This window comes from Ursus arctos, chromosome X, assembly GCF_023065955.2.
Source record: "Ursus arctos isolate Adak ecotype North America chromosome X, UrsArc2.0, whole genome shotgun sequence".
Taxonomy (NCBI): domain Eukaryota; kingdom Metazoa; phylum Chordata; class Mammalia; order Carnivora; family Ursidae; genus Ursus; species Ursus arctos.
In genome coordinates, this window is record NC_079873.1 from 37,079,361 (window position 1) to 37,103,798 (window position 24,438).

At 42.5% G+C, this 24,438-nt stretch overlaps 1 protein-coding gene across 1 annotated transcript in view; it reads right to left on the reverse strand.

Moving 5' to 3' along the window:
- EFHC2 (EF-hand domain containing 2) overlaps nt 1-24,438 on the reverse strand; it is a 185,325-nt gene that overhangs the window by 27,446 nt on the left and 133,441 nt on the right. Inside the window, exons 12-13 of the mRNA XM_026513339.4 lie at nt 2,850-3,047; nt 1,047-1,139 (exon numbers count right to left, since the gene is read on the reverse strand). Of these exons, the coding sequence (XP_026369124.2) occupies nt 1,047-1,139; nt 2,850-3,047 (291 nt within the window). The remainder of the gene's footprint in view (nt 1-1,046; nt 1,140-2,849; nt 3,048-24,438) is intronic.

Sequence of the window (24,438 nt, forward strand, 5' to 3'; positions counted from 1 at the left end):
GCTATGTGTAAAGATGGATTTAAACATTTAGAGACTGGTGGAAGAAAGACCAATATGGAGGCCCTGTAATAGTCAAGAAGAAATGTGGGTCAGAACAAGAGGGAAGATAGTAGGAATGGGGAGGAAAGAGTGGATGCAAGCAACAGGAAGGAGGTAGAATTGTCAAGACAGTCTTATCTACTGGCTATTTGCAGACAGTAATTCAAAATGGTTAGAAGCTGGGGATGTACGTTTGAAAGGTTCGAGGAGTAAGTCACAGCTCTTCTTAGAAGACCATGTGACTTTGGGCAAAACACCTCATCTCTCTAAACCTCAGCATCCTCAGGTAAGGTGAGAGGATGACAGTTGCAACTCACGAAGTTGTTCTCACAAAGCCAGTGAGGTGAGGCCTTCAGAGCAATGACGACAATGCCTAGAACACAGTCCAAAATGTCAGCATTACCAAGATAGGGGAGTCAGAGGTGGGGCTGGGGATAAAACCATAGGAAGCAGAAAAGATGACCAGTGCTTGCCTATCTAGGAGGGTAGTGCCAGGAAGTGAAAAGTAAACGTTCCACAGGAGGGCCAGGTGTTCTAGAAAGCACTTCACTGTGCTTTCCTCCTGCAACATCCTGATCTTCACACTTTACCTCTGGTGCTCTAGGAGGACAGAGCCCTGTGCTAAGAACACTAGGCCCCCTTCCTGCATGTCTTCAGCCAGCAGGAACCACTGCTTTGAGAAACCCGCCCTGAATCTTAGATCTAACACCCTCATAACCAATGAAGTTAGACATCTTCATTTTGTCCCAGGAACCCGTGTATAGATATGCGTGTGTGTCTTTGCGTTAAAAAGATAAAAGAGCGCTTCATAATAGGCTAACATTCAAAATCATGCCCAACTTTTCCTTTGGTAACACTTACTTATATGGAGGTGTGTCATCAATAATATAATCAGAGCAGTCAAGGGTAAAGCAAGGAAAAGTAAAGGTCAAGGTACAACCGGGAATAGTCCCCCCCCAACAAAAATATGCAGGACAAACCCCATGAAGGGTGGAGCTCTCCCTTACCCGGACAGTATGGATCCCAGAAGATCATCAGTCAAAGGTAACCTGGAGGACTTGCACAGCCTTTTGATGTCTTTGCTGGGTAATACTTTCTTTCTGCATTAAAACAAAGTAAACAGGTCTTTACATATTTTGGGTCTCTCGAGTAACAATTACATGCTATAGGAAAGAAAACACAGCCGTGTCCTAAAAATCTGCACAGGGAAATGCGTATGAAAACTGGTATTGGAATTCACGGTAAGGAAAAACAGTCATATTGCATTTCACCAACTTTTTCCATCTCAGAAGTTACCAGATTCTGTCCTTCCAAAGGCTTTCCATCAAGATTCAGACTCTTGGTTGGTGATAGTACAGGGTATTAAGGCTGCAGCCACGAGCGTTGCTCTAAGTAACCGATCTGCATTCTTGACCACTAGTCAAAACTGGTTCTGATATCTGAAAACATCTCTTAATTTGACAGGCATCTAGAGCCTCCAACACAAGTATTGAATGACTTGAGGGTGTTTTTCTAGTCTTTTCCTTGGACCCAAACCTTGTAACCTTGAAGCCCCAGCTGGGGCTTTAACATTCACCTCAACTTTGTCAGATGGTTTCTCCAGAGCAGCTCAACAGCCATTTTCAACCCAGCCTGCCAGGGGCACAGAAATGCTTGTCCAGTGTTCTCATTCAGCCAGTGTTCTTCCAGGCACCAGGCAAAATCAGAACCAACAGGAAGGAAAGTGAGTTGCTTTATTCACAGGGAGCTGATAAGATGATGAGAGAATGTTTATGTCTAGAACTGAGGCCTGTCAGATCTGGAAGAACCTCAGAGCTGTCTGATCAAGCAGCCCCATCATTCCCAGGAGGTGTTCCTTTAGTGAAGGAGGGTCACACTTCTCACCCTGGGCAACGGGTACCACCAGGTGGAAGGCGGGGCCAGGGTCACACAAAGCTCAGCCCATACAGCCTCTGGAGGCTCAGGAAAGCTTTAAGAGTCAAGGAAAAATACCATCTTTACAAAAACTCAACAACAATGTATTATGGATTAGGGGGAAAAAATCATGTTTGTCATGAAGATAAACTATAGGACCTTTAAAGATCTTTAGGGTGTGCAGCTGGTCACTTGGGTACAAACTTTAGGGATGATGGGAGGGGTCATGGGGCAAAGAAATGTCAGTGGTATGTAGTAACCAAGGCTAGAGTTAGGACTAAGATTTTCTAATACCCGGTGAATGTTTCCCCCCCCCACCAATATCAGGTCTGTGGGTAAGATGAACACCAAAACATATTAAGATAGGGCTCCAGTTTATAAAAATGATGTAATAAAGCACAACAGAAACATGGCAAATATACTAGAAATTGATTATGCTGAGCTTTGTTATTTTCAAGAAGTAATTTCAAAGAAATTCTATATATGGTTTACTTGTAAATCCCCTGTTCTCCGTATTAGAAAAGACACGTTTATAAATACCGGTTATCACTAAACAAATGTAAAAAGAAGAAATCTCAGAATTAAACCTTCTAGCATCTGGATTTATTATGTTTCAGTGGAAAGCCTCTAGAAACCAATTAAAAGGAAATGGAAAGGGGCATCTTATTTTTTTGAAGATAAAGGGCCTTCCCTATTTCATCAACAAACAAAGCTCACCATCGAAATATTGGTACCCAAACACTTTTCAAAAATGATTTAAAGTACATTTGCTATATAGTGGAGTATGATGGGACATCTCAATGTTCCTTCTGCCTTGGATAAAATATAAATTCCTTCATTACTCAGGTCCGCAGAGACTTAAATGATTTACTAAAATCGACAAAATAAAAGCTTACTTTTCTCGATCTTCGTATATGCAAGTAGCAATGAGTCTTTCAAAATTCTCAAAAGTGTTTTTCTTGAGCTGTTCATGGGCCTGTGCCATTAGCACATTCATATCAGGACGCGTGTCCTCGGGCACCTGGTAGTGACGTGCAAGGGTTATAACTTCATGCTCTGTGAGTTTCCCAACAGTTAGACTCATTATTATGTCTCTGTAAAGAAAATGAGAAATCACTCATGAAATTACATCTAAGAATATTTTACTCTCTATTAAAAATGTCCAAATTCTGGGGTGCTTGGGTGGCTCAGACGGTTAAGCGTCTGCCTTCAGCTCAGGTCATGATCTCCGGGGCCTGGAATCGAGCCCCATGTCGGGCTCCTGGCTCAGCAGGGAGTCTACTTTTCTATCTCCCTCTGCCTCTCCCCCTGCTCATGCTCTCTCTCTATCTGTCTCAAATTAATAAATAAAATCTTTTTTAAAAAATCCAAATTCCATCTTATAAAACTTTCATCAACTGCACTGAGGACAGGTGACTATTTTTCTTTAATTTAACTCCTACTTCACTTAGGAGCAGCAGGAAGACACCAGGGCCAGAAGGGGAAACCATAAGCACTGTAGTTTCTAAATAAAATGGCATCTTGCCCAGAGTCAAACTTCTACTAGATAACAGCCTGCAACCAGAAAGTAAATCTTTCAAAGTCCCTGAATGGTCAAAAAACCTGTCACCAAATACATGATTTCATTCAATGCCTATTAATCTTACTTTACACAGAAGAGTAACAGACTTGGGGTTCTGGCTTCTCAGGGTATAAAATTTATAAATCAGCACATTCGAAATCAGAAATCAGCACTTTCGAGTTGGAGAAAGCAATTAGAAACATTTCTGCAGTAGAAACGAAAACTGACACACCCTGCCAGTGAGAAAAAAGTGAGAGAAAAGAGTAAAAATTGAAGAGCTGTGTAGAGGAACAGTTGTCTGAGTCTTTCGAAGGCAAATGGCATTAAAATTATGCGGCAGAGCTAAAAAAACAAATGACAGCAATGACATGTTAATGATGAGGACTCAAAGCCTAACAAATTGGCAGGATTGTTTTCAATATATTCTCTGTATCAAAGCTATAAACCATGCGGCCCGTGTTAAGAAAGAAGTACATCAAAATAGTTAAAACGCCAACTGTTACAGTGGTTACATGAATGAGCTTCCGCCATCCAGAGAATCGACTTACTGAGAATAATTCAGTTCCCAAGAATCCCAACTAAGTGATGGAAGACAAGATTTTATTTGCTCTTTGGCTGTAGGCCAGTCTTTTGGAATAATGGCTTTTAGTTCTTTTATGTATTTTTTTTTAAGATTTTATTTATTTCTTTATTTGACAGAGAGATAGAGAGCATAAGTAGGCAGAGTGGTAGACAGAGGGCGAGGAAGAAGCAGGCTCTGCACTGAGCAGGGAGCCCGACATGGGGCTCGATCCCAGGACGCTGGGATCATGACCTGAGCCGAAGGCAGCCACTTAACCAACTGAGCCACCCGGGCGCCCGTTTTATGTATTTCGTGTCAATATCACGATCACAGAAGATCTCTGAGCTCTTCTCGTCAAGAATTTCCCTAGACAGAGTGTAGGAAAGCCCACATCGGAAGAAATTGCATTTCACCTATATCCACTTCTCAGGGTTTCTGGGGTTTTTTTGTTGTTGTTGTTTTGCTTTTATTATTTTTTTTTAATGGGAAATGAAGACCAAATTCAACCAAAAGGACCCCACAATTCCATCAGGTCGGTCTGGGTCAGACAATCAATCAGTAACATTAGCTGGGGGCTCACTGTGTGGTGAACACTGTACAGTCACTTTGGCATCCGAGCTTTTCAGAGTCTATAACTTATTACAGCCATCCCAATACGCACAGATGAGCTCTCAATGCCACAAACCGGGAGGGCCACTTGAATGAATTGAATAATAATAACCCTTGACATTCACAGAGTACTAGCTAGGTGCGAGGTCCTGTGCTGCCAGGGACTTCTGGCATGGACCACCTCCTCTGGCCTAGAGGATAAGGACTAGTATTCTTTTTTAAAAGATTTTGTTTATTTATTTGACAGAGCGAGAGTGCATGCAAGCAGGGGCGACAGCAGAGGGAGAAGTAGGCTCTCTGCTGAGCAGGCAGCCCCATGCAGGGCTCAATGCCAGGACCCTGGGATCATGACCTGAGCCAAAGGCAGATGCTTAACCCACTGAGCCATCCAAGCACCTTGGTAGGGACTATTATTATCCCCATTTTATAGATGAGAATACAGAGGCACTGAATATGCCCAACATCCCGAAAGCCAGAATGAGAACCCCTGCAGTCTGGCTCCAAAGCCCATGCCCTTGCATACTCTTCCATCCCTCTTCTGTTGGGACACAGAAGACAGAATGAGTGCACGGAGTGGGGCTCAGTCAGGGAAAGTTGCCTAAAGGTGGTGGGTTTTGAGCTGTTTACAGACCTCAACTCCCTTTACTGTCTGTGACCTCTGCTTTGCGAGCTATCACTGATCAGCATAAATAAGGAAGAGAAAATAATTTCAGAAACCCTGAGTCACCAACCATGAGAGAAGACTAAGTGACCACAGAGGAACCAATTCGACGAAAGCCCTTGGCTCATTTAGAATACCAGTCGTGGAATAATCAGTCACGACACGTGCATAAAATGGAACACTATGCAACCATGAAAAGTATGTTATTGATTGGTATTTACTGGTATGAAAGGTGCCCATGCTTTATTGATAAATATATGATCCCAGTGAAACTGAACATACTTGTACCTATATATTCATGGGTGAAACAGGGGATGGGGATTAAGGAGGGCACTCGTCGTGATGAGCACTGGGTGATAAACAGAGGTACTGAATCACTCTATTGTACACCTGAAACTAATATGACACTGTATGTTAACTAACTGGAATTTTTAAAAAAGATTTTATCTATTTACTTGAGAGAAAACAAGAGCAAGAGAGAGAGAGGGAGAGCGGGCTCCCCGCTGAGCAAGGAGCCTGATGTGGGACTTGATGCCAGGACCCTGGGATCATGACCTGAGCCGAAGGCAGACGCTTAACCAACTGAGCCACCCAGGTGCCCAACTAACTGGAATTTAAATACAAACTTAAAACAAAAAAAAGACGAAGGATACATGCCAAAACTTCGACAACATTATCCCTGATCGCTGAGATTTCTTTACGTAGACACACGTGTATATATGAGAGTTTCTGCTTTTCCTGAACTTTTATAATAAACAAATATTACTTTCATCATCATAAAAAAACCCATCTGAAAGCTTTTTCCTTTTGAGGGTAGAAACAGTGTGAAGAAGGATAAGTGGCACACTCCCAAGGACAAAGGAAAAGAACGTGTGCAGCAGTAACTAGAAACTTTCCACATACTTTTAACCAAACTTATTCTAGCACCCCCAGGTCATAAAAGTTTATTTTCCTTTTCATTGGATAAACTGAAATTATCTTGGCCTCGCTGCAGTTAAAATTTCTATCTGCTGGATCTCTGCAGGCTTGGGTCTTAAACAGCGCAGTATCCCACCGCTTCCGATGTCTTTACGTGAGGGTTTCAAACAAGCTGCCCCAGACTTACAACTGTCCCCAGTCACACGGGATGCCAGGGGCCCCTGAGCTGACACTGGTGTGGCCGGTGTGCCCATTGTCCTCATGTGAGGCAGGGTCCCGGGACTGGGGATCCCAACCAGGAAGCGTAAGACTTGTCCTGCCGAGCTCAAGTGGCCGCCATTACTTTGCCCCGCCTTTGCCATGTGCCCCTTCTTTAGGATTCACCCCGCCTGGTCAAACTTGAATGGGCTTCACCGAGAACCAGGGATCGTCTTCACCCCGCCTTTTTTTGGATTGTGGTAAAACAGCCGGGACATACGATGCACCACGGGTGGCATTTAGCACATTCACAACGGTGGGCAATCACCACGTCTTGTCTCTTTCAAAACATTCTCATCATCCTGAAGAAGCTAGTCACTGTGCTTTCTTCCTTCCTCCCTGCCCCCTCCCCACCTGGCAACCACTAATCTGTTTTCCATCTCTGCAGATTTGCCAATTCTGGATATTTCCTAGAAACGGAGTCATAGAGTATTGTGTTTTGTGTCTGGCTTTTCCTGCTTGGCATAATGATGTTTTCACGTTCACATCCATGTTGTAGCATGTATCAGTACTTCGTTCCTTTTTGGGGCTGAATAATATACCATTGTATGAATGTACCACATTTTGTGTACCCATTCATGCATCGATGGACATTTGGGTTGTTTCCACCTCTGGGCTCTTGTGAATAGTGCTGCTATGAACATTCAGGTACAAGTTTTAGTTTGAAGGCCTGTTTTCCATTTTGGGGGTATATCCCCACAGGAGTAAAACTGCTGGGTCACTTAGGAAATCTGTATTTAACCTACTGAGGACCCACCAAACAGTTTTCTGCATATTCTGTTTTTGCCAGCAGCAGCCACGGAAACAAAGATCCAGCTTCCATCACACATAGCCCTTCCTCACTTAAACCTTCAGAGCGAACCTGAAATATGTTCTGAGAGCAACATCTGAACTTCGTGCTTCCCTCCCCTTCATTTAAAGGAGATGAAAATTCATTTTAAAAAGGAGGTTTTGTCGTATTGATCTGCTACTCTGTGATTAGTAGTGCTAATCTTAAAAACTCAAAATGGCAATCATCTTTGCCTTTACTCAACATCGTACTATGTCCCTGGCAATAATATTTTATATGGAGCATCACAGTATTATTTAGTTAATCTTTTAAGGGATGCTGCCATGACTTTCTCTCAGTTTTTGTCATTAAAGTCGTAAGAGTCAAAAAATAATGCCAAACTGCTCAAGGGTATTGAAGTAACCAGGCAGAATTCTGAAACATGAAATGCTAAGCAGTTTTACAAGACAAAATTCCATTAAAGTCACCCACTCGTGTAACAATGAATAAAAACTTCATTTTAAAGCTCTGAATCTCAGGGTATTTTCCTACACATTGAATCGGTAAAGTCTAAGCGAGAACTTTCCCACCAACTAAAAAAAATTAGCTTCAACGTAAACAAGGGCTCAAGAATTGAAGCTTTGGGCTCTAAGGTTTACAAGAAAATCTGGTTGAGCCTAAATTAAACCAAGCAACAATTCTTTTTTTTTTTTTTAAAGATTTTATTTATTTATTGGACAGAGAGAGAGACAGCGAGAGAGGGAACACCAGCAGGGGGAGTGGGAGAGGAAGAAGTAGGCTCCCAGTAGAGCAGGGAGCCCGATGCGGGGCTTGATCCCAGAACCCTGGGATTACGCCCTGAGCCGAAGGCAGACGCTTAACGACGGAGCCACCCAGGCGCCACCCAAGCAGCAATTCTGATGACAATTTACTAACCAGAAGCCAGGCATACTTACTCACATCCTACACTCCCTCGGGTTTTCTCTTGTACTTGCAGGCCTAAGCTGCCCGTGCGGCACAGAAAAGCCAGCCTTTCCTCACTGACATCCCAGCCTGCCAAACTGTCGGACTAGTGCATTGCCAGACAGTGAGTAGAGGGTGGCAGAGACAGCCGGTAGAGTATGTGTCAGAGGAAGGAGAGATGGTAAGATGCCTCAAAGTGGGGCCAGGACAAATGTCTGACCAACCAGATTTTGCTACCAGCTTCACCACAGTTCAAAACCATTTATGTTCTCACTGGAGAACAAGGTCACGATATACGGCCACTTCATCTGGACAGTGCCCAGACGGGCAGTACCCCAGGGAGGACATCTACAGACTTATGGTATAAATGGTGTCCTCTGGAATTGTGTGACATGGTGGCCTTGCCAGAGAAGCCAAAGAACTCCAAAGAAAAGGGAAACACGAGGTCAACCCCAGACTAAGAAAATCACCCACTCTAGCCTAGGTTGTAAAACCTCTTTGCAATTGGGAGGTGGTGTGGTTTAGTGGGCAAAGTAGGAGCTTTGGAATTACACAGACCTGGATTAACATTCCAGCCCCACTAATTGACTAACGAATAGGAACTTTGGTAAATCACTTCACTTCTCCGAAGCTCTGTCCCTTACCTGTGAAACTGGACAAGACCATCTGCTTTGTCGGTCACATCACGCCTCTCTCCGAACCCTCTGAGGGCTTGCCACCTCTCCTGAAGTAGAACCCGAAAGGCTCATGATGGGATGTCTGACAGGATGTCCCCTTTTCTCTCTCTTGGGCCTCATCCCCTCTTTCCCTCTGTATCTGCCGTACTGCACTCCTCGCTTTTCCTCAAACAAGCCAGGTACCTTCCAGCTTTAGGATCTCCACCCTGGCTGCTCCCCCTACCCAGAAGGCTCTTCCCCAAGACAGTTACACGGTTTGGTCCTTCACCTCCCGTTGGGCATCTTCACATCTGCTTGGGTGGCATCTTCTCCGTAAGGCCTTCTCTGAGCATTCTTTTTAAAAACGTGACCCCTCCCTCCACTAGTCTGGCATTCCCTAACCCCTTCTCTGCTTTCTTTTCCTCAGTGGCATTTATCACACGCCAACCTGGTGTATCATTTACTTTCTTATTCTGTATATCGTCTTTGTCCCCCAACTAGAATGTAAGCTCCACAGAGGACAGGGCTATTTTGTTCACTGCTGAATCTCCAACACTTTAAATAGGCCCCTGGAACATAGTAAGCACTCTATAAGAAGTAGTTGGCTGAATAAATGAAAACCGAGGGGTAAGCTAGCAAGGTATAAAAAACATTTAGCATTAGTGCCTGGAACCAGGAATGCCCAATGATAACACTTCATATTACTCTCATCATCCCACAATGGAGATAGTTTCAAGTTGTAGTAAACTGAAAGAGTTACTTCTCTTAAGCAAGTGTATCTTAGAAAAATGTGAAATGTTTCTGATGACTAAAATCACAGAATTTATCCGCAGAATGTTAAAGGAACATGGTACGCTTGTTTTAATTAGTCTTATACAGGATTAAGTCTGAAGTGGTAAAGTAAATAAGCTCCAGGTGTGCCTTTCTTTAGATAATGTATATATTTGAGAAGCTGCACAAATGCTTAATTCTTAGAAATCAAATTAGGTGCCCGCCTTTCATTCTCTGTTACATATAAAGATCCTCTATCCTCCTTTCGGTCATTTCTTAAATTGGCAATGGCACCTAACACCTAGCTTTAAATTCCTCTGATTCCTGTCAAGTTCTTAATGACAAGCAAGCCAGTGGACTCTGAAATAAGTCCTCTGGAAACTAAAGAATCTTTTGACGGTATCGTAATTACTGCCAAATTCATCTGCGTTGTAAATTGATTTTTTGATATGTTTTCTCCAAGAGAAGTACATCTGCATTGAAAATCACTGACCCTGTTTTCTTACTTCAACTGTAAGCAGGCTTCTAGTTTTCTCTCTGTTGCTGTTCTAATCTTCATTTCACATCAAATACTATGGTTTTTCCTGTTTTGACATGTAGTGGAATGTACATGGTAATTTTTATTTATTTAGTTTGAAATCCAGTATGTCTTAGTGCACCCGACTCTGGGGCTGTTTAAGTGTAGCCAAACAAAAAATGAGATATTCTCATGTAGTTAAGAGCAATTGCTGTGTATTATTAACAATATTCCTCATAGAGGTGCAATTTGAGAAACCCCTAAAAGCCACTCCTCTATCATTCTTCTACAATTTGGTATAACGCCATTCAATTAACATTTAAAGAGGCTAGGACAACAGTGTTTTTTGGGTTTTTGTGTGTTTTAAATTATGTCAAGATTTTTTGGTAGCAGCAAATGAAAAGTGTGGATGATGGTGCTTAACTTGCAATGTGGGCAGAAAGGAATGAATATTCATTCCATTTATAAGCAAAGCTTTTCATTTTCTAGCACCTTCCTTTTGGCTAACACCCATCCTGTGTTCAAGGATAATTTGGCTCCAAGCCAACCTCACTTGTTTGGCTCTTTGTTTTTAACTCTTTCTCACTGGCTGCCAGATGTTTTATTAGAGGCCATCCTGGGCCCTGAGACAATGGGGCGGGGGCCAGGACCTTACAAGGAAGGCCACCCCATATAAGCCCACAGGTATTTACTGATCAAACAATGGGCTCAACAAGACTAGGTCTGTGCCCTTCAGGTGCTTACAATCAATTCAGTAATTCAAAACTTACTAATATCGAAACATACCAAATAAAATATAATCAGTCCTAATTCTTCCTGAACACACACTCTAAAATATAGAATTTATTGGCTTTACTCCATTAAAAAAGGAACACATGTCTAAATACAGAGAATTTGGTTAATAATAAAACCAAGAAAAAAAGCCATACACATTTCCACTGCCCAAATACAACCAAGTAATTAAGCGTTTGGTATACTTCACGGTCTCTCTTCTGTGCATGGGTATTTAATTGCCTTTTCTTTTTCTTGATATCTGTGAACATATTTTATGGCCCGCTTTTTTTTTTCATTTAACTAGTACATTTCCTGTTATCACATAGTCTTCTGAAACGAAAATGCTAAACCATCCTGTTATTGGACATTTTGTGGGCTTTTCTCAAATTTTTATGTAAGTAATGTCATAATGAACGTCTTCATGTGTAAACATTTGTCTGCATTTAAAATGATTTCCTTTGACCACAGAGGAAGGAAGAGACTGGCTGACTTGTGTTATAGGGTGGGGAATGGGCAGCAGAGCAATATTGAAAGACAGACAGAAGCAGTGATCTTTTTTTTTTTTTCCCCTTTGGCTTGCTTACTCACAAAGTAATTTTGAAAAACTATGTATCCCCGTCACACATTTTTTCAGTTGACATCTAAAATACATTTTTTTTCTGTTTAAAAGTATAAATATGTAAATAAAATGAAATAATTTCCTTTGGACAGTGTCCCAGAAGTACAATCAGGTGGGTGAAGAAAAAGGACATTTAAAAATTTTTTGATACACGGCATTAAGTTGCTTTTACCCTCCCAGCAGCAATGAGAGCGAGTCCACGGGAATAGATAGTAATCATTTTTAAAAGTGTTCCCTAATTTCACAGGTAAAAATGATGTCTCATTTTAATTAATAGTGATCTGATTACTAATAAACTTGACCATGTCTTACGTGCTAAGAAATTGTCTATCTCCTATTGTGTTCTTTCTAAACATGTCCTTACCTACGGATTCATTCATTCACTCGACAAAGGCTAATTGAGAACTTACTCCATGGTGGGCAATATCAACTGTTAGAGCGCGAGAGAGGAATGGACTAGATTCGATCCCCAGCCCTCAATGACCGCACCCTAGATTTCGTCACAGACCAAAAGGAAAACCAAGTCAACAAAGTAAAAAAAAAAAGGGGGGGGTCTGCAATAAAGATATGTCTAGAAGCTTAGAGAGAGTACCCCCACATCCGGTCTGGCACATATATACACGTAGGGGGAATCAAGAAGGCTTCATAACACAGGTGGTAATGGAGCAGAGGCTGAAGATGAAAGACAATTTAGCAGTCAGAGAAGTAGGGCAAGGAGGGGAAGGAAGTTGGAGGAATGGGAGAAAGAACGGTACCCTTAAAGATCAAGGAGAACAAGAGGATGGCACATCTGAGAGCCGTACAAAGTATTAATAACAGGAGCTCACGTTTACCAAGGGCTTGGTGCTGGCGTTCAGACGGTTCTACTGAACCGTGCTGTCAGACTGCGTAAGGTGGTTAACTATATACTCATGTTTATGCATGAAGGTGTCCTTTAATCCAACTGCTTCATAAACAGGAGCTCACCTCTCCCACAGCAGCCCTTTAAAGCAGGAACTTTAATTATCCCCATTTTATTTTTTATTTATTTTTTTTTAAAGATTTTATTTATTTATTTGACAGAGAGAGAGACAGCCAGCGAGAGAGGGAACGCAAGCAGGGGGAGTGGGAGAGGAAGAAGCAGGCTCATAGCGGAGGAGCCTGATGTGGGGCTCGATCCCATAACGCCGGGATCACGCCCTGAGCCGAAGGCAGACGCTTAACCGCTGTGCCACCCAGGCGCCCCTCCATTTTATTTTTTTTAAGATTATTCATTTGAGAGCAAGAGCTTGAGGTGGGTGGGGGGCAGAGGGAGAGGGAGATGCAGACTCCCAACTTAAAATAGCAGCAAAACCAAACCTCTTTCTGCCTGGCTAAATGGCACCCATCCGCCTGGCAAAGCAGTCGCCCTCCCCAGCCTTGTGATAGCAAGGAGCGACAGTAGTGGTGTCTGACAGTGGTCTGATCCCCCTTGGGCAAAGTAACCCTCCTGGGGATCCCGGACAACTAAGGGGGAAGGGGTAGAGAAGAGGTCTCAGGGGAATACACTGCTCATTCCTCAAGAGGAATTCCTGGTAATACGGCCCATGAGACCTCAAGAAATTGAATGGGAAAGCAAAAAAGAGGTGCGATCAGATGCCAACCTTGGGCAGGTGGAATGTGTCATAATGGTTCCAAGGGCGATCAGGGAGTTTACACGGATGGTCAAGACTATCTCCTAGGACTTATTTTCCCTGTCATCTTGTTTTGTAGTTTCAGTTTTTTGTGTATCATTACTATTAACTGCTGTTGCAACTGGTCTTTTGCAATAAAGACGATACTAACTTTGTTCTTCAGTTCTGCGAATTTTTTTTTTCTAAAAGGGAACACTATGGTTGTATTTTTTTTCTCAATAATCGGTTTTAATATCAGAAAATGAATGTGTCATGGTACAGATTCAAAAAGTGTAAGAAGTTCTATAATGAATCTCCTCACTGCCCCAATCTCCAGTCCCACTCCCCAGAATTCCTTCCCCCCCCCAGCTTTATTGAGGTATAACTGACAAAATTATATATATTTAAGGTGTACAATATGACGATTTCATACACATACACATTGTGAAATGATGGTTAGATTCCACCATTCTCTCCTGGTGAAGTTGAAATTGCCCTAAAATATTTTAAACTTAGATCTACCTAAGTTTCAAAGATAAGGATGAAATATAAGATTTTACTCTCAAGATGCAATGTGAAGAATTCAGCCCTTCACTTCCCCACTCTCTCTTGCTGAGACTTGGCTATTTTGTCTGTGGCATAAACCACATCATCGTCCTTTTAAATTTCTGTAACGATATCATTCACCTCTTGAAATAACGTTTTACCTTGGATTTGGGATGTATAATCCTGTGTGCGTGTGTGTGTGTGTGTGTGTGTGTGTGTGTGTGTGTGAGAAACTTGTTTTAGGGTCCAGTGCTGTTCCCGTTTTGCTTTTTTTTTTAAAGATTATTTATTTATTTGACAGAGAGCGAGACAGAGAAAGAGGGAACACAAGCAGGGGCAGTGGGAGAGGGAGAAGCAGGCTTCCCGCTGAGCAAGGAGCCCGATGCGGGGCTCGATCCCAGGACCCTGGGATCATGACCTGAGCCGAAGGCAGACGCTTAACGACTGAGCCACCCAGGCGCCCCTGTTCCAATTTATTAAGGTATGATGTCCTCCTTGAGTTCTGAATTTTGATTTTGTCTTCATGTTCTCAAGTAACCTATTAAAGTAACGTATTACTTTGAGTAATACGTTATGTTTCGTGTTCTTGAAGGTTAAAAACATTCCTACTGTCCCCATGTACAACAAACAACCGGTGCCCAATTTATTTACTCTACAAGCACTGAAGATTTTTTCCGTTGTCTGTTCATTCTGTTACGTGAGGCCATATCTTTTTGGTTTTTAGGTCATTGGTTCCGCTGCTGGTGGTGGTGTTTTTGCGCTTGGCTTACGTTTTGCTTTGATGTTCTTTATAAGATCCTTTCCTTATATACAACCTTTACATTTCTACCAACGTGTATCTAGGGATCTCATGTATTTTGCTTGAAACAGAGTGAATTCTCTCAATTTCCAGACTTTTTTTTTAAGCTTAGAAAAGGATTTCTCTTAAACAATTATCTTTGATTATTGCTTTAGTTCCCTTTGTTTAGTTCCCTCTCCCCCTCTAATCCTGCTCCTTTTTGCATCCTCTTGATCCTCGTCTTATTTTGCACTGTTTGGGAGTATTTCTAAAGCTAGTTCCCTGGTTTACTATGGAGTTTTCTGCAGTGTCCAGTCTCCTCCGACTGCCTCCTGTTTAATTTTTAATTTAGAAAAAAAAATGTGTTTCATACCTTTTAATACAACTCTTTCCCTATTTTGGTGTGTTTGCTTCTCAAAATGGCCTGCTCTTGCTGAGACCATCATACATCTGGTTGTGACTATAACTATCTCCTAAAAATAATTAAACAAAAACCAATTTCATACTTTTGGAATCCACATGGCTTCTGCTACACTGCACAGCTTAGTTTCCATCTGCTTATGCAAACTCACAGAGAGGTCTCTAGAACATTCTGGGCATTTCGTGTGTGGTTATGCTTCACCAAATTCTATAGGCTCTGTCCCAGATAGGGCCTGTGTGTATCTTGGGAGAGGGAGGGAGCCATGAAAGAAAGGAGGGATCCAATCATATCCACCAACCTCAATAAACATGCCCGAGTCACCATGAAAAGAAGGAGGGAAGAAGGAAGGGAAAAGGGGAGGAAGACAAGCTTTTGATTTGGAGACCAAGAAGCCAAATTTGGGTGGGAGACTGACAGGGAAAGAAGAGGCTAAGTGACAGAGTAAAAGCTGGGAGCCTTGTCCCAATATCCCGACCAATGACAGAGGGACTCCAAAAGAGGCTCTCCACGCTTGGTGTCCCCAGAGTTGTGCAGGTCACAATCCGCACAACTCTTAACAGTGGCCCTTCCCTAGGACCACGGAGTCACATAAAGGCCTTGGGGTAGACTCTCTGGCTTATGCTTGATTGACAGATTATCGTGAAGGCAACCAGATCTCTTATGCCAGGAAGCAAATCCGAAAAGAAAGAAGTAGGAGGACATTAAGGAACACGATGATTTACTTCTTTATCCTAATACGAAGTTGGAAAATTTCCTACATATTGCAGAGGCCTATTTCTGGATTTGTTTTGGTCTTCTATGAAGAATTCTGAGCTTGGGAGAGGCAGCACTGGGATGACAATTAAATCACTTATCTGAATCAGAAGTCCCGGATCCAGCCTAGGCGACCCATCCACCTACACTTCGACAGCGACCAGAACTTTTCAGCTTCACCAGGGCAGTGAGAAATCATCTTTAATCCAGATAATATAATGAGAACTTGTTCCTGGCTTCTTGTTTTAAACACCCCGTGCTTAAATTATGTAACGGATCCTAGCGTGTAACCATAGAACATCAGGCCTAAATATAGCCATTTTCAGAGTAATACAAGAAATCCATATGCTGATAAAGCCTCCAGGGCGCGAAATCAAAAATCAAACAAACATGTTAATCTGTTCAGAGTTTGACATTTCGACTTATAAAAAAAAAAAAAAAACTAAAGAAAAAATGAGCAGGAAATCAGTCAAGAGAAAAGCAAACAGGGAAGCTGGTTGTTAGTCACAAACCTAACTCCCCCCCTGCTTCTGGGGCCATTGCCCCCACTCTGGGCGGGCGCCGGGGCACAGTCCCTCCCAGGCCACACACTGGTCACTGCAGCTTCCCGGAGACAGCAGATACAGCCACAGCGGGGAGGGGCCTCTGTGTCTCAGGGGGTGCTAAGCGTCTCCTACGGTTCTTTCCATCCCCTCTGCGGGATCCCGTATCACTACAATTCCTCACCCCGCCCTGTATCTGCACCTTTTCCCATAGAACTCTGTTGTTCCACCTTTGAAAGGGGCATGATTTCTTTCCTGCTCTGTGACCATGGGGTCAGCCACAGGACGTGCTTTGGCCAATGCTGCGGAAGTCAAGGTGAGCCAGTCCTGAGCCAAGATATCTTCCGTGTTTCCCATTTCCTGACTGTACTTTTGCCATCACCGTAAAGAACGACATGGCCCAGGTTAGCCCGCTGCTCCCTGGAGGAGAATGAGGGATGAGTGGAACACAGCTGCCCCGGCTGAGCCCAGATCAGATCAACTGGTCTCCCAGTGAGTGACTCATCGATGTGTGAGCTAAATCAACGCTTATTCTGCGTGATGCTGAGATTTTGAGGTCATGTATTACATAGCCGCAGTGGGGCAAGAGATGATTAATTTCCTCTCCTAGCTCCTACCTCCTTGTACTGTCCTCTCCTCCTTCACCACAGGTTAGCAAGAGGCATCCTCACCCCTCAGGCTAAGCTGCGCCTCGGGAAGCTGGACACCTGGGCCATGGCACATGACGCCCCCAGTAGAAGAGCTCTGACTAAACAGCGGTCTGGTGGAATGCGACTGTTTAGTTCTGACAACTGCTGTCAGAAACAGCTACCTGGAGCTCATGTCCTTGGCTGTCCCTGTGGATATGCTCCGGAGGACATCGTGCATTTAGCAGAGGGCCCTCTCTGTGAGTGGCCAGGGGAGAGGGTCTTTCCTGGGCTCTGCATTAGGATTCCTTCTCCTCAGCAACAAGAAGCCAGCAACTGGCTTCTTGTTGCTTCAGGCTCGTGGTCTCCCATTTGGTGACAACCTCTAAGCAGGTCAGAGTCAGGGGCGCCTGGGTGGCTCAGTCGGTGAAGCGTCTGCCTTCAGCTCACGTCATGAACCCAGGGTTCTGGGATCGAGCCCCACATCAGGCACTCTGCTCAGTGCAGAGGCTGCTTCTCCTTCTCCCTCTGCTGCTCCCCTGCTTGTGTGCACATTCTCTCTCTCAGTCAACTAAACAAAATCTTGAAGAAGAAGAAGAACAACAAAAACAACAACAGCAACAACAATAATAACAACAACAGCAACAACAACAACAGCAACAACAGCAACAACAACAACAAGGAGGAGGAGGTCAGAGCCAGCTTGTGGTTGACCTCTAGTAAATGCCCAGGACTTCAGAGGCTGTAAGTACGCTCCATGTATCAATCCTACCCTGGGGGTCCACGGTTCTCCTACTTTTATTGTTTTCTCTCACTTTTACTCAGTGTATAGCCACGTTATGTTATAGAATTGTTTGCAGCTTAGTGACTCACCTTAAATCCATTTCTGAAACAAGACAAAATATAAATAAGTATAAAACCACATACAAGAAAAAAAACTGAAGGGGTATATACCCAGGAAGTTTGTTTAATCGTACCCCCATTGTCCCCACTCCGGAGGAGAGCCCTCCAGAAAGGGTAGAGGCAAAGCAAAAGATTTCCGTGACGGAGAGCAAAGATCTCAAGGTTGGTGAGAGCCAGCTGCTGGGCCATCCAGGACCACACACGTTTTCCAGGCGCAGGACATGGAAGTTCCACGTGGCCGGTGGTGAGGGGAAGAGGATGGAACTGATGTCGCTGGGTATTTACTGGCTTGGTGTTTAGCATATCTTTCACTCACTCAGTCCCCGCCCCGCCCCGGTAATCTCTTGAATTATTCGCAGCTCACAGGTGAGGACCATAAGGCATTAGAGGGACGGAACAAGGAGTCACACTCAGCTAGTTTTACTCTAAATTTTAGCTCATGACAAAACTGCTAGACCGCCTGGTGCAAATCCCAGCTCTGTGAGGTAATAAGCCATGTTGGGCAGGTTCCTTAAGCTCTCTGTGTCCCAGCTGCCTCATCTGCAAAATGAAAATAATAATAGCATCTACTTTTCAGGGCTGCTGTGAGGACTGGACGGGTCCCACGGAGAGCGTTCATGCAGTACCTGTCGTGTGGGTGGCAGCGTGTAAGTAATTAGGTATCATTGTAATTATCAGTAGGTGGTACAATGAACTGTCCATCGAGAAAGGCCAACATCAGGCTAGGAATACCCTTTCAAGAGGATCCTAACTCCTAGGTGAAAACTGAATCCAAACAAAGGGCACTGCTTTTGTTCCTACATTCACTCAGTCATTGATTCTTCAACTAATGTGCATGAGGGAAGAAAAAAGATGTTTGAGTGGCCCCAGCTGGAAATGCAATGAGGTCAAAGAGGCAGGGGTCCCTGTGAGCTGGGGTGGTCGAGAACATCGTAAGAGAACAGTGATCTGAACCATGTCTTCAGGGGTGGGAGAAAGCGAACAGCAAAGGACAGCCCCCCACCCTCCAAAACGGTATGGGAAGAGAATGACCCAGAACGGACAGCCCGGAAACAGCAGTGCCAGGTTGCATGGTGGGTGGTAGAGGTTCAGAGATGAGGCTGGCATTCTCCAAGGGCAGCTCACTGACCTCTGAACCTCCATCACCCACCACGGGGCCTGGCACAGAATAGGTGCCTAACATATGTTTGTTGAATGAATGAATGAGAAATGGACATGGTTAAACACTACACCGAGGCACGCCTTCCACACCCAGGCCATTGGGTTGCAAAATTTATTCAAATGAAAAATGGCCAGGCAGGGCATGCCCTATGGGGGCCCAAGTGTCATTCCTTCCCTGCTCTGCAATATTCTCTCAGTTTACCATAATTTTTACATCCTAATTCTCCCTCTGCGGAACAAAAAATTAGCATTTTATTACTGTTCTCTCTTTTTTTTTTTTTTTAAAGATTTTATTTATTTATTCGACAGAGATAGAGACAGCCAGCGAGAGAGGGAACACAAGCAGGGGGAGTGGGAGAGGAAGAAGCAGGCTCATAGCGGAAGAGCCTGATGTGGGGCTCGATCCCATAACGCCGGGATCACGCCCTGAGCCGAAGGCAGACGCTCAACCGCTGTGCCACCCAGGCGTCCCTGTTCTCCTTTTTTAAGACAAAATTTGGACTCTAATTAAAGAAGAAAGCTGGTCATTTGTTACCAACTAGATGGCCACATAGCTGCCCCTTTATTCATAAAAACTTCGTTTAGAAAAGAGACCATTAGAACACTGAATTTTGGATGAAACAGTCGTTTCACTGTTAATGATTTACCCACTCCCACAAGAATATAATCATGGAAAAAGAAATAAAAGAAACACAGTATAAATATATATGTATATATAAAACCTCAGAAAAAGAGTTGGTCCTTTTTCCACTCTTTAGAAACATAAGAAATAGTCTATCTGTTTTGGCACAACATTATATGGTTTATTTATTCTAAAATGCCAAGAATTTTTTTCTAGCATCCCATAAAACTCAAGGCTATAAGAATGGATATGCTTCCAAAATAGAGAAAAGCCTGAGAGTTATTAAGGTTTTTAAATAGTGGAGTGGATTTTAACTAGGCCTATATGAGCAAAGCCAAATCTACTTCAGCACAGGTATTAATCATAATGTGTCTAGTCAGTATTTTCTCTAGTGTAATTTTAGAGAGTCCGTGTGGCATGGCAGGGAGTCTGTGTGTGGCAAAATGGTGGACAAGGCCGCAATTAAAACTCAAACTCCTGGCTGAGCTTGTGAAAAAGGAGAGAAAATGTAGCAGGTACCAAGGCAAAGAGGTAGCTGCCAGCCAGAGGGGAAGGTGTAGTACAAGTTAATAAGGTCCCACATGGGGGAGGTGAGAATCAAACACTATTAACAGGTAAGAGCCTAGACTGTAATGCTCATTCAGGTGCAAGAGACAAGGCCTCTGGCCAAGGAGGAGAACAATTTGGAACGCCTCCACACAAAACCTGGGCACAAAGCTAGGACTGTACAGGGCTTCAGTTGAAGTGAAAGGAGGATTAATAAACCCTGCCCGTTGGCCAAGAGAGATGACAATGGACCTTTTCTCTGCTGAGTCTCTGAGCACCCAAAGGGGGAAAAAAAAAAAGAGTTATCTTGCAGAACTCCAAGCCAATGTTCTGCCAAATAAAAATTCGGAGTATAAATTTCTTTTACCCACTTACTGTGGAAAGCTCCGAGGCAATAAATTAACATCAAAATTAAGATGAAATTAAGTCCCAGTTTATAAGCCAACCCAGAGGGGGTAAAATCAAAACTACCCTGAAAGTTCTAGTACTGGATGCTAAAATTAGTAGGTGAAAGTTTGAGGAAAAGCAGGATCTGCATAGTCGCAAATCATCTCTCTCAAGGTATTCATTCACTACAAAAGGAAAGATAAGTAACTTTACAATGGAGAAATCTGGCAAACACTGCCTTAATCAAGTGATCAAGGCCAATATTACCAGTAGTAAGACATTTTGCCATCACGAGCCCCTTGATATGATGCCCTAAGAAGGGCACATCATTTCTGTAGTATTCTCACCAGAAGTGTATAATCTTAGTCCAACCATGAGAAAACATTAGACAACTCCAAATTGAGGGACATTCTATAAAATAACTGATCAATACTCTTCAAATATAACAAGTTCATAAAAGACAAAAAAGTGTGGGGTGCCTGGGTGCGTCAGTAGGTTAAGCGTCTGCCTTTGGCTCAGGTCATGATCTTGGGGTCCTGGGATAGGGCCCTACATTGGGCTCCCTGCTCAGCAGAGTCGGCTTCTCCCTCTCCCTCTGTGCTCTCTTTCAAATAAATCAATAAAAAATCTTAAAAAAAATGCAAAGTAAGACTGAAGAAATGTTACAGATTACAGAAAACTAAGAAAAAACAACTAATGCAATGTGGGATCCCAGACAGAGTCCTGGGACAGAAGAAGGGCATTAGTGAAAGAAATTAGTGAAACTCAAATAAGATATTTAGTTTATAGTGTCACAGTGTTCATTTCCTGGTTTTGATAACTGCTTTATGGTTAGATGCTATCATTAGGAGAAGCTGGGTAAGGGGTGTGTGGGAATTCTCTGTAATACTTTGGAAACATTTCTATAAGTCTAGAGTTAGTTCAAAATAAGAGGGTTTAAAACAAAACAAAACTACTCTGAAGGGCCAACCCAAATAGCAAAGGAACACTGTAGTGTGGGAAGGAAGTCCAGTTTAAGATAAGCTTAGAAAACATAAAAGGAAATGACCCACTATGAGTGAGAGTCATCAGATAAACAGAAAGATAAGCACCCCATGAATGTGGGACAGAACGAAATTTGGTAATGGACTATGAAAATACTATGTTTAGAATTATTAAAGAGAGGTGCCTGGGTGGCTCAGTCTGTTAAGCATCTGCCTTTGGCTCAGGTCATGATCTCAGGGTCCTGGGATCGAGCCCCAAAATGGGCTCTCTGCTCAGCAGAGAGTCTGCTTCTCCCTCTCCCTCTCCCTCTCCCTCTCCCTCTGCCCCTTCCCCTGCCCATGCTCTCTCTCTCTCTCTCTCTCTCTCGCTCTCATATAAATAGAAAAAAATTACTAAAGAGATAAGACACAGAGAGACCATAGAAAAGAACAAGATGCCATGAAAAATAACAGAAATATTGAAAACACACACACACACCCCTAAATAAACACTTACGGGAACTGTAAGGTACAGTCACTGAATCAATGAACTGGATGATGGGTTTAAGGAAAATTCCAAGAATGTAGCACAGAATGAGAGATAAGTGAAAAGAATGAGAGATTAAAAGACACGCAGAAGAGAGAGAAGTGTGACAAAGAGTTAAGAGACAAAGAGAACAGATTGAGAGTTTGAGGAGGAAAACAGAAGGGACTAAAGATAATGAGACACTGGCTCACAATAATTCTCAAACTGAACAGCTACAAATATTCCCTAGATACATTGCAATGAAACTACAGAACACCAAAAACAAAGAGAAAGGCAACATGAGAAAAAAAAAGACATACCACGACAGAGGAGCAATTATATTAACAAGAGACTTAACCAATAACCACAATGGAGGGCAGAAGACAATGGAAAATCTTCGAAAGGTCAAGGGAAGATGATTATAAATCTAGAAGTATTAACCCAGCAAAACTTCAAAAGAGAAAAATAAATTTCAGAAAATAACATTTAGTCCCAGAGTCAATTATATCAAAGAATCAGTGTCATGCAAACCATATTCTCTAACTAAATGTAATAAAAAGAGAAATTGAGAACTAAAGACTAACCTCATACACCCTTGGAAATTTAAAAACAATTAATTGGCCAATATTAGGAAATATTTACATATGAATGACAATGAACACTAAGCCTTAAGTGTATTTCTTAGAGAATGAAGACTGATAATCAGTGAAACAAATGTCCAGTGCAAGAAGTTAGAAACTAGAGACAACCCAAAATAGAAAGACGGACACAATAAAAACAAGAGGAGGGAATAATGGAATACAAAAAAGAGCCAAAATAAAGAGGGTTAACAATTGAAATCTGACCCTTTAAAACTAGTCAAATAAAAAATTCTAGTAAGGGTTGCCTGCGTGGTTCAGTCCGTGAAGCGTCTGCCTCGACTCAGGTCACGGTTCCAGGGATCGAGGTCCTGGGATCGAGCCCCACATCCAGCTCCCTGCTCAGGGGGGAGTCTGCTTCTCCCTCTCTCTCTCTTCCTCTGTCCCCTGCCCCAGCTCATGTGCTCTCTCTCTCTCTCTCTCAAATAAACAATTAAAATCTTTAAAAAGACAGAAAATTTTTAAAAAATCTAATAAAATAGATTTTAAAAGGGGAAAGTCACCGAGATCAACAGTGCAAGAGCTAAAAAGGTGATAAAACTTTTAAACTAGACAAAATGAAGAACATTTCTAGACAATATATAATTTTCCAACCCAAGGAGAAATAGACATCTGGAATAAGATGTATTATCCTTAGAGAAAGTGAATCATTAGTTAAAAATCTACCCGCAGAAAAAAAAGGAAGGGTTATGTGTTTTACAGGCAACTTCTGCAAAACCTTCAGAGAGCTGATAATACCTACCTTTTACAAACTGCTCTAAAAAACAGAGTGAATGTTCTGAAACTCATTTTATGAGAATGTTATAAAACATGGATATATAAAATGGATGAGGCCAGTATGAGAAAGAAAAAGTAGTAGAACTGTTTCCTTTATGAAAAAGATGTGAAAACCGAAATAAAACGTCTGCATCTACCAAAAACCTAGGACAAGTGGAGTATTTAGTGGTGAAGTATTAGAAATATCTCTTTTAAAGTCAGGAAAAAAGATAAAGACATCTGCTATTACTACTTCTCTCGTATACTGCATTGCAGCGCCTAGCTGATATAAAAAAAAAAAAGAAGAAGAAGAAGAAAGAAAAAAAACTGTAAAGATTAAAAGGGAAGAGGCAGGTCTGTCATTATTTGCAGTTTATATGATACGGCCCAAAATAGAATCCAAAAGAATATACAGAATTCAAAAGAGAAAATGAGATCAAATACAAAAACCAGTAACATTCATATACGCCAGCATCAACCAATTAGAAATGTAACTTTACAGTAAAAAGACAATATTCACAATAGCAACAAAACTGTATTATAAAGCAAGATATACCATATTCACAGACAGGAAATCAGCCGCGTTTCCGTAGTGTAGTGGTTATCAAGTTTGCCTCACACAGACAGGAAATCTCTGTTTCAGAGGGATGGCAATTACGCCCCCCGCTTAATCTATAAATTCACCACGATTCTAGTCAAAATCCAATCTGGCTTTTGAAAGAACTAGAAAAAGTGGTCATAAAATTGATATGGAAAATTCAAGGCCTAGGAAGAGTCAGAAGAAGAAAAATTAGAATGCTGCTATATATCACGACTTGTCATGATGCTACGGTAACAAATTAGAACTGGGGGTACTGGCATAGGGATAAACAGGTAGGTGAATTTAGCAAAACGGAGAGTTCGGAAACTGATTCACACAGGCATGGGACCATGAAATATGTGATATGTCAATAGAAACCACTGGGAAAAGGACAGATTTACTCAATGCATGGTGCTGGGATAACTGGCAATCCATACGGTACTCATAATTTCTTAAAGAGGATGCAAAA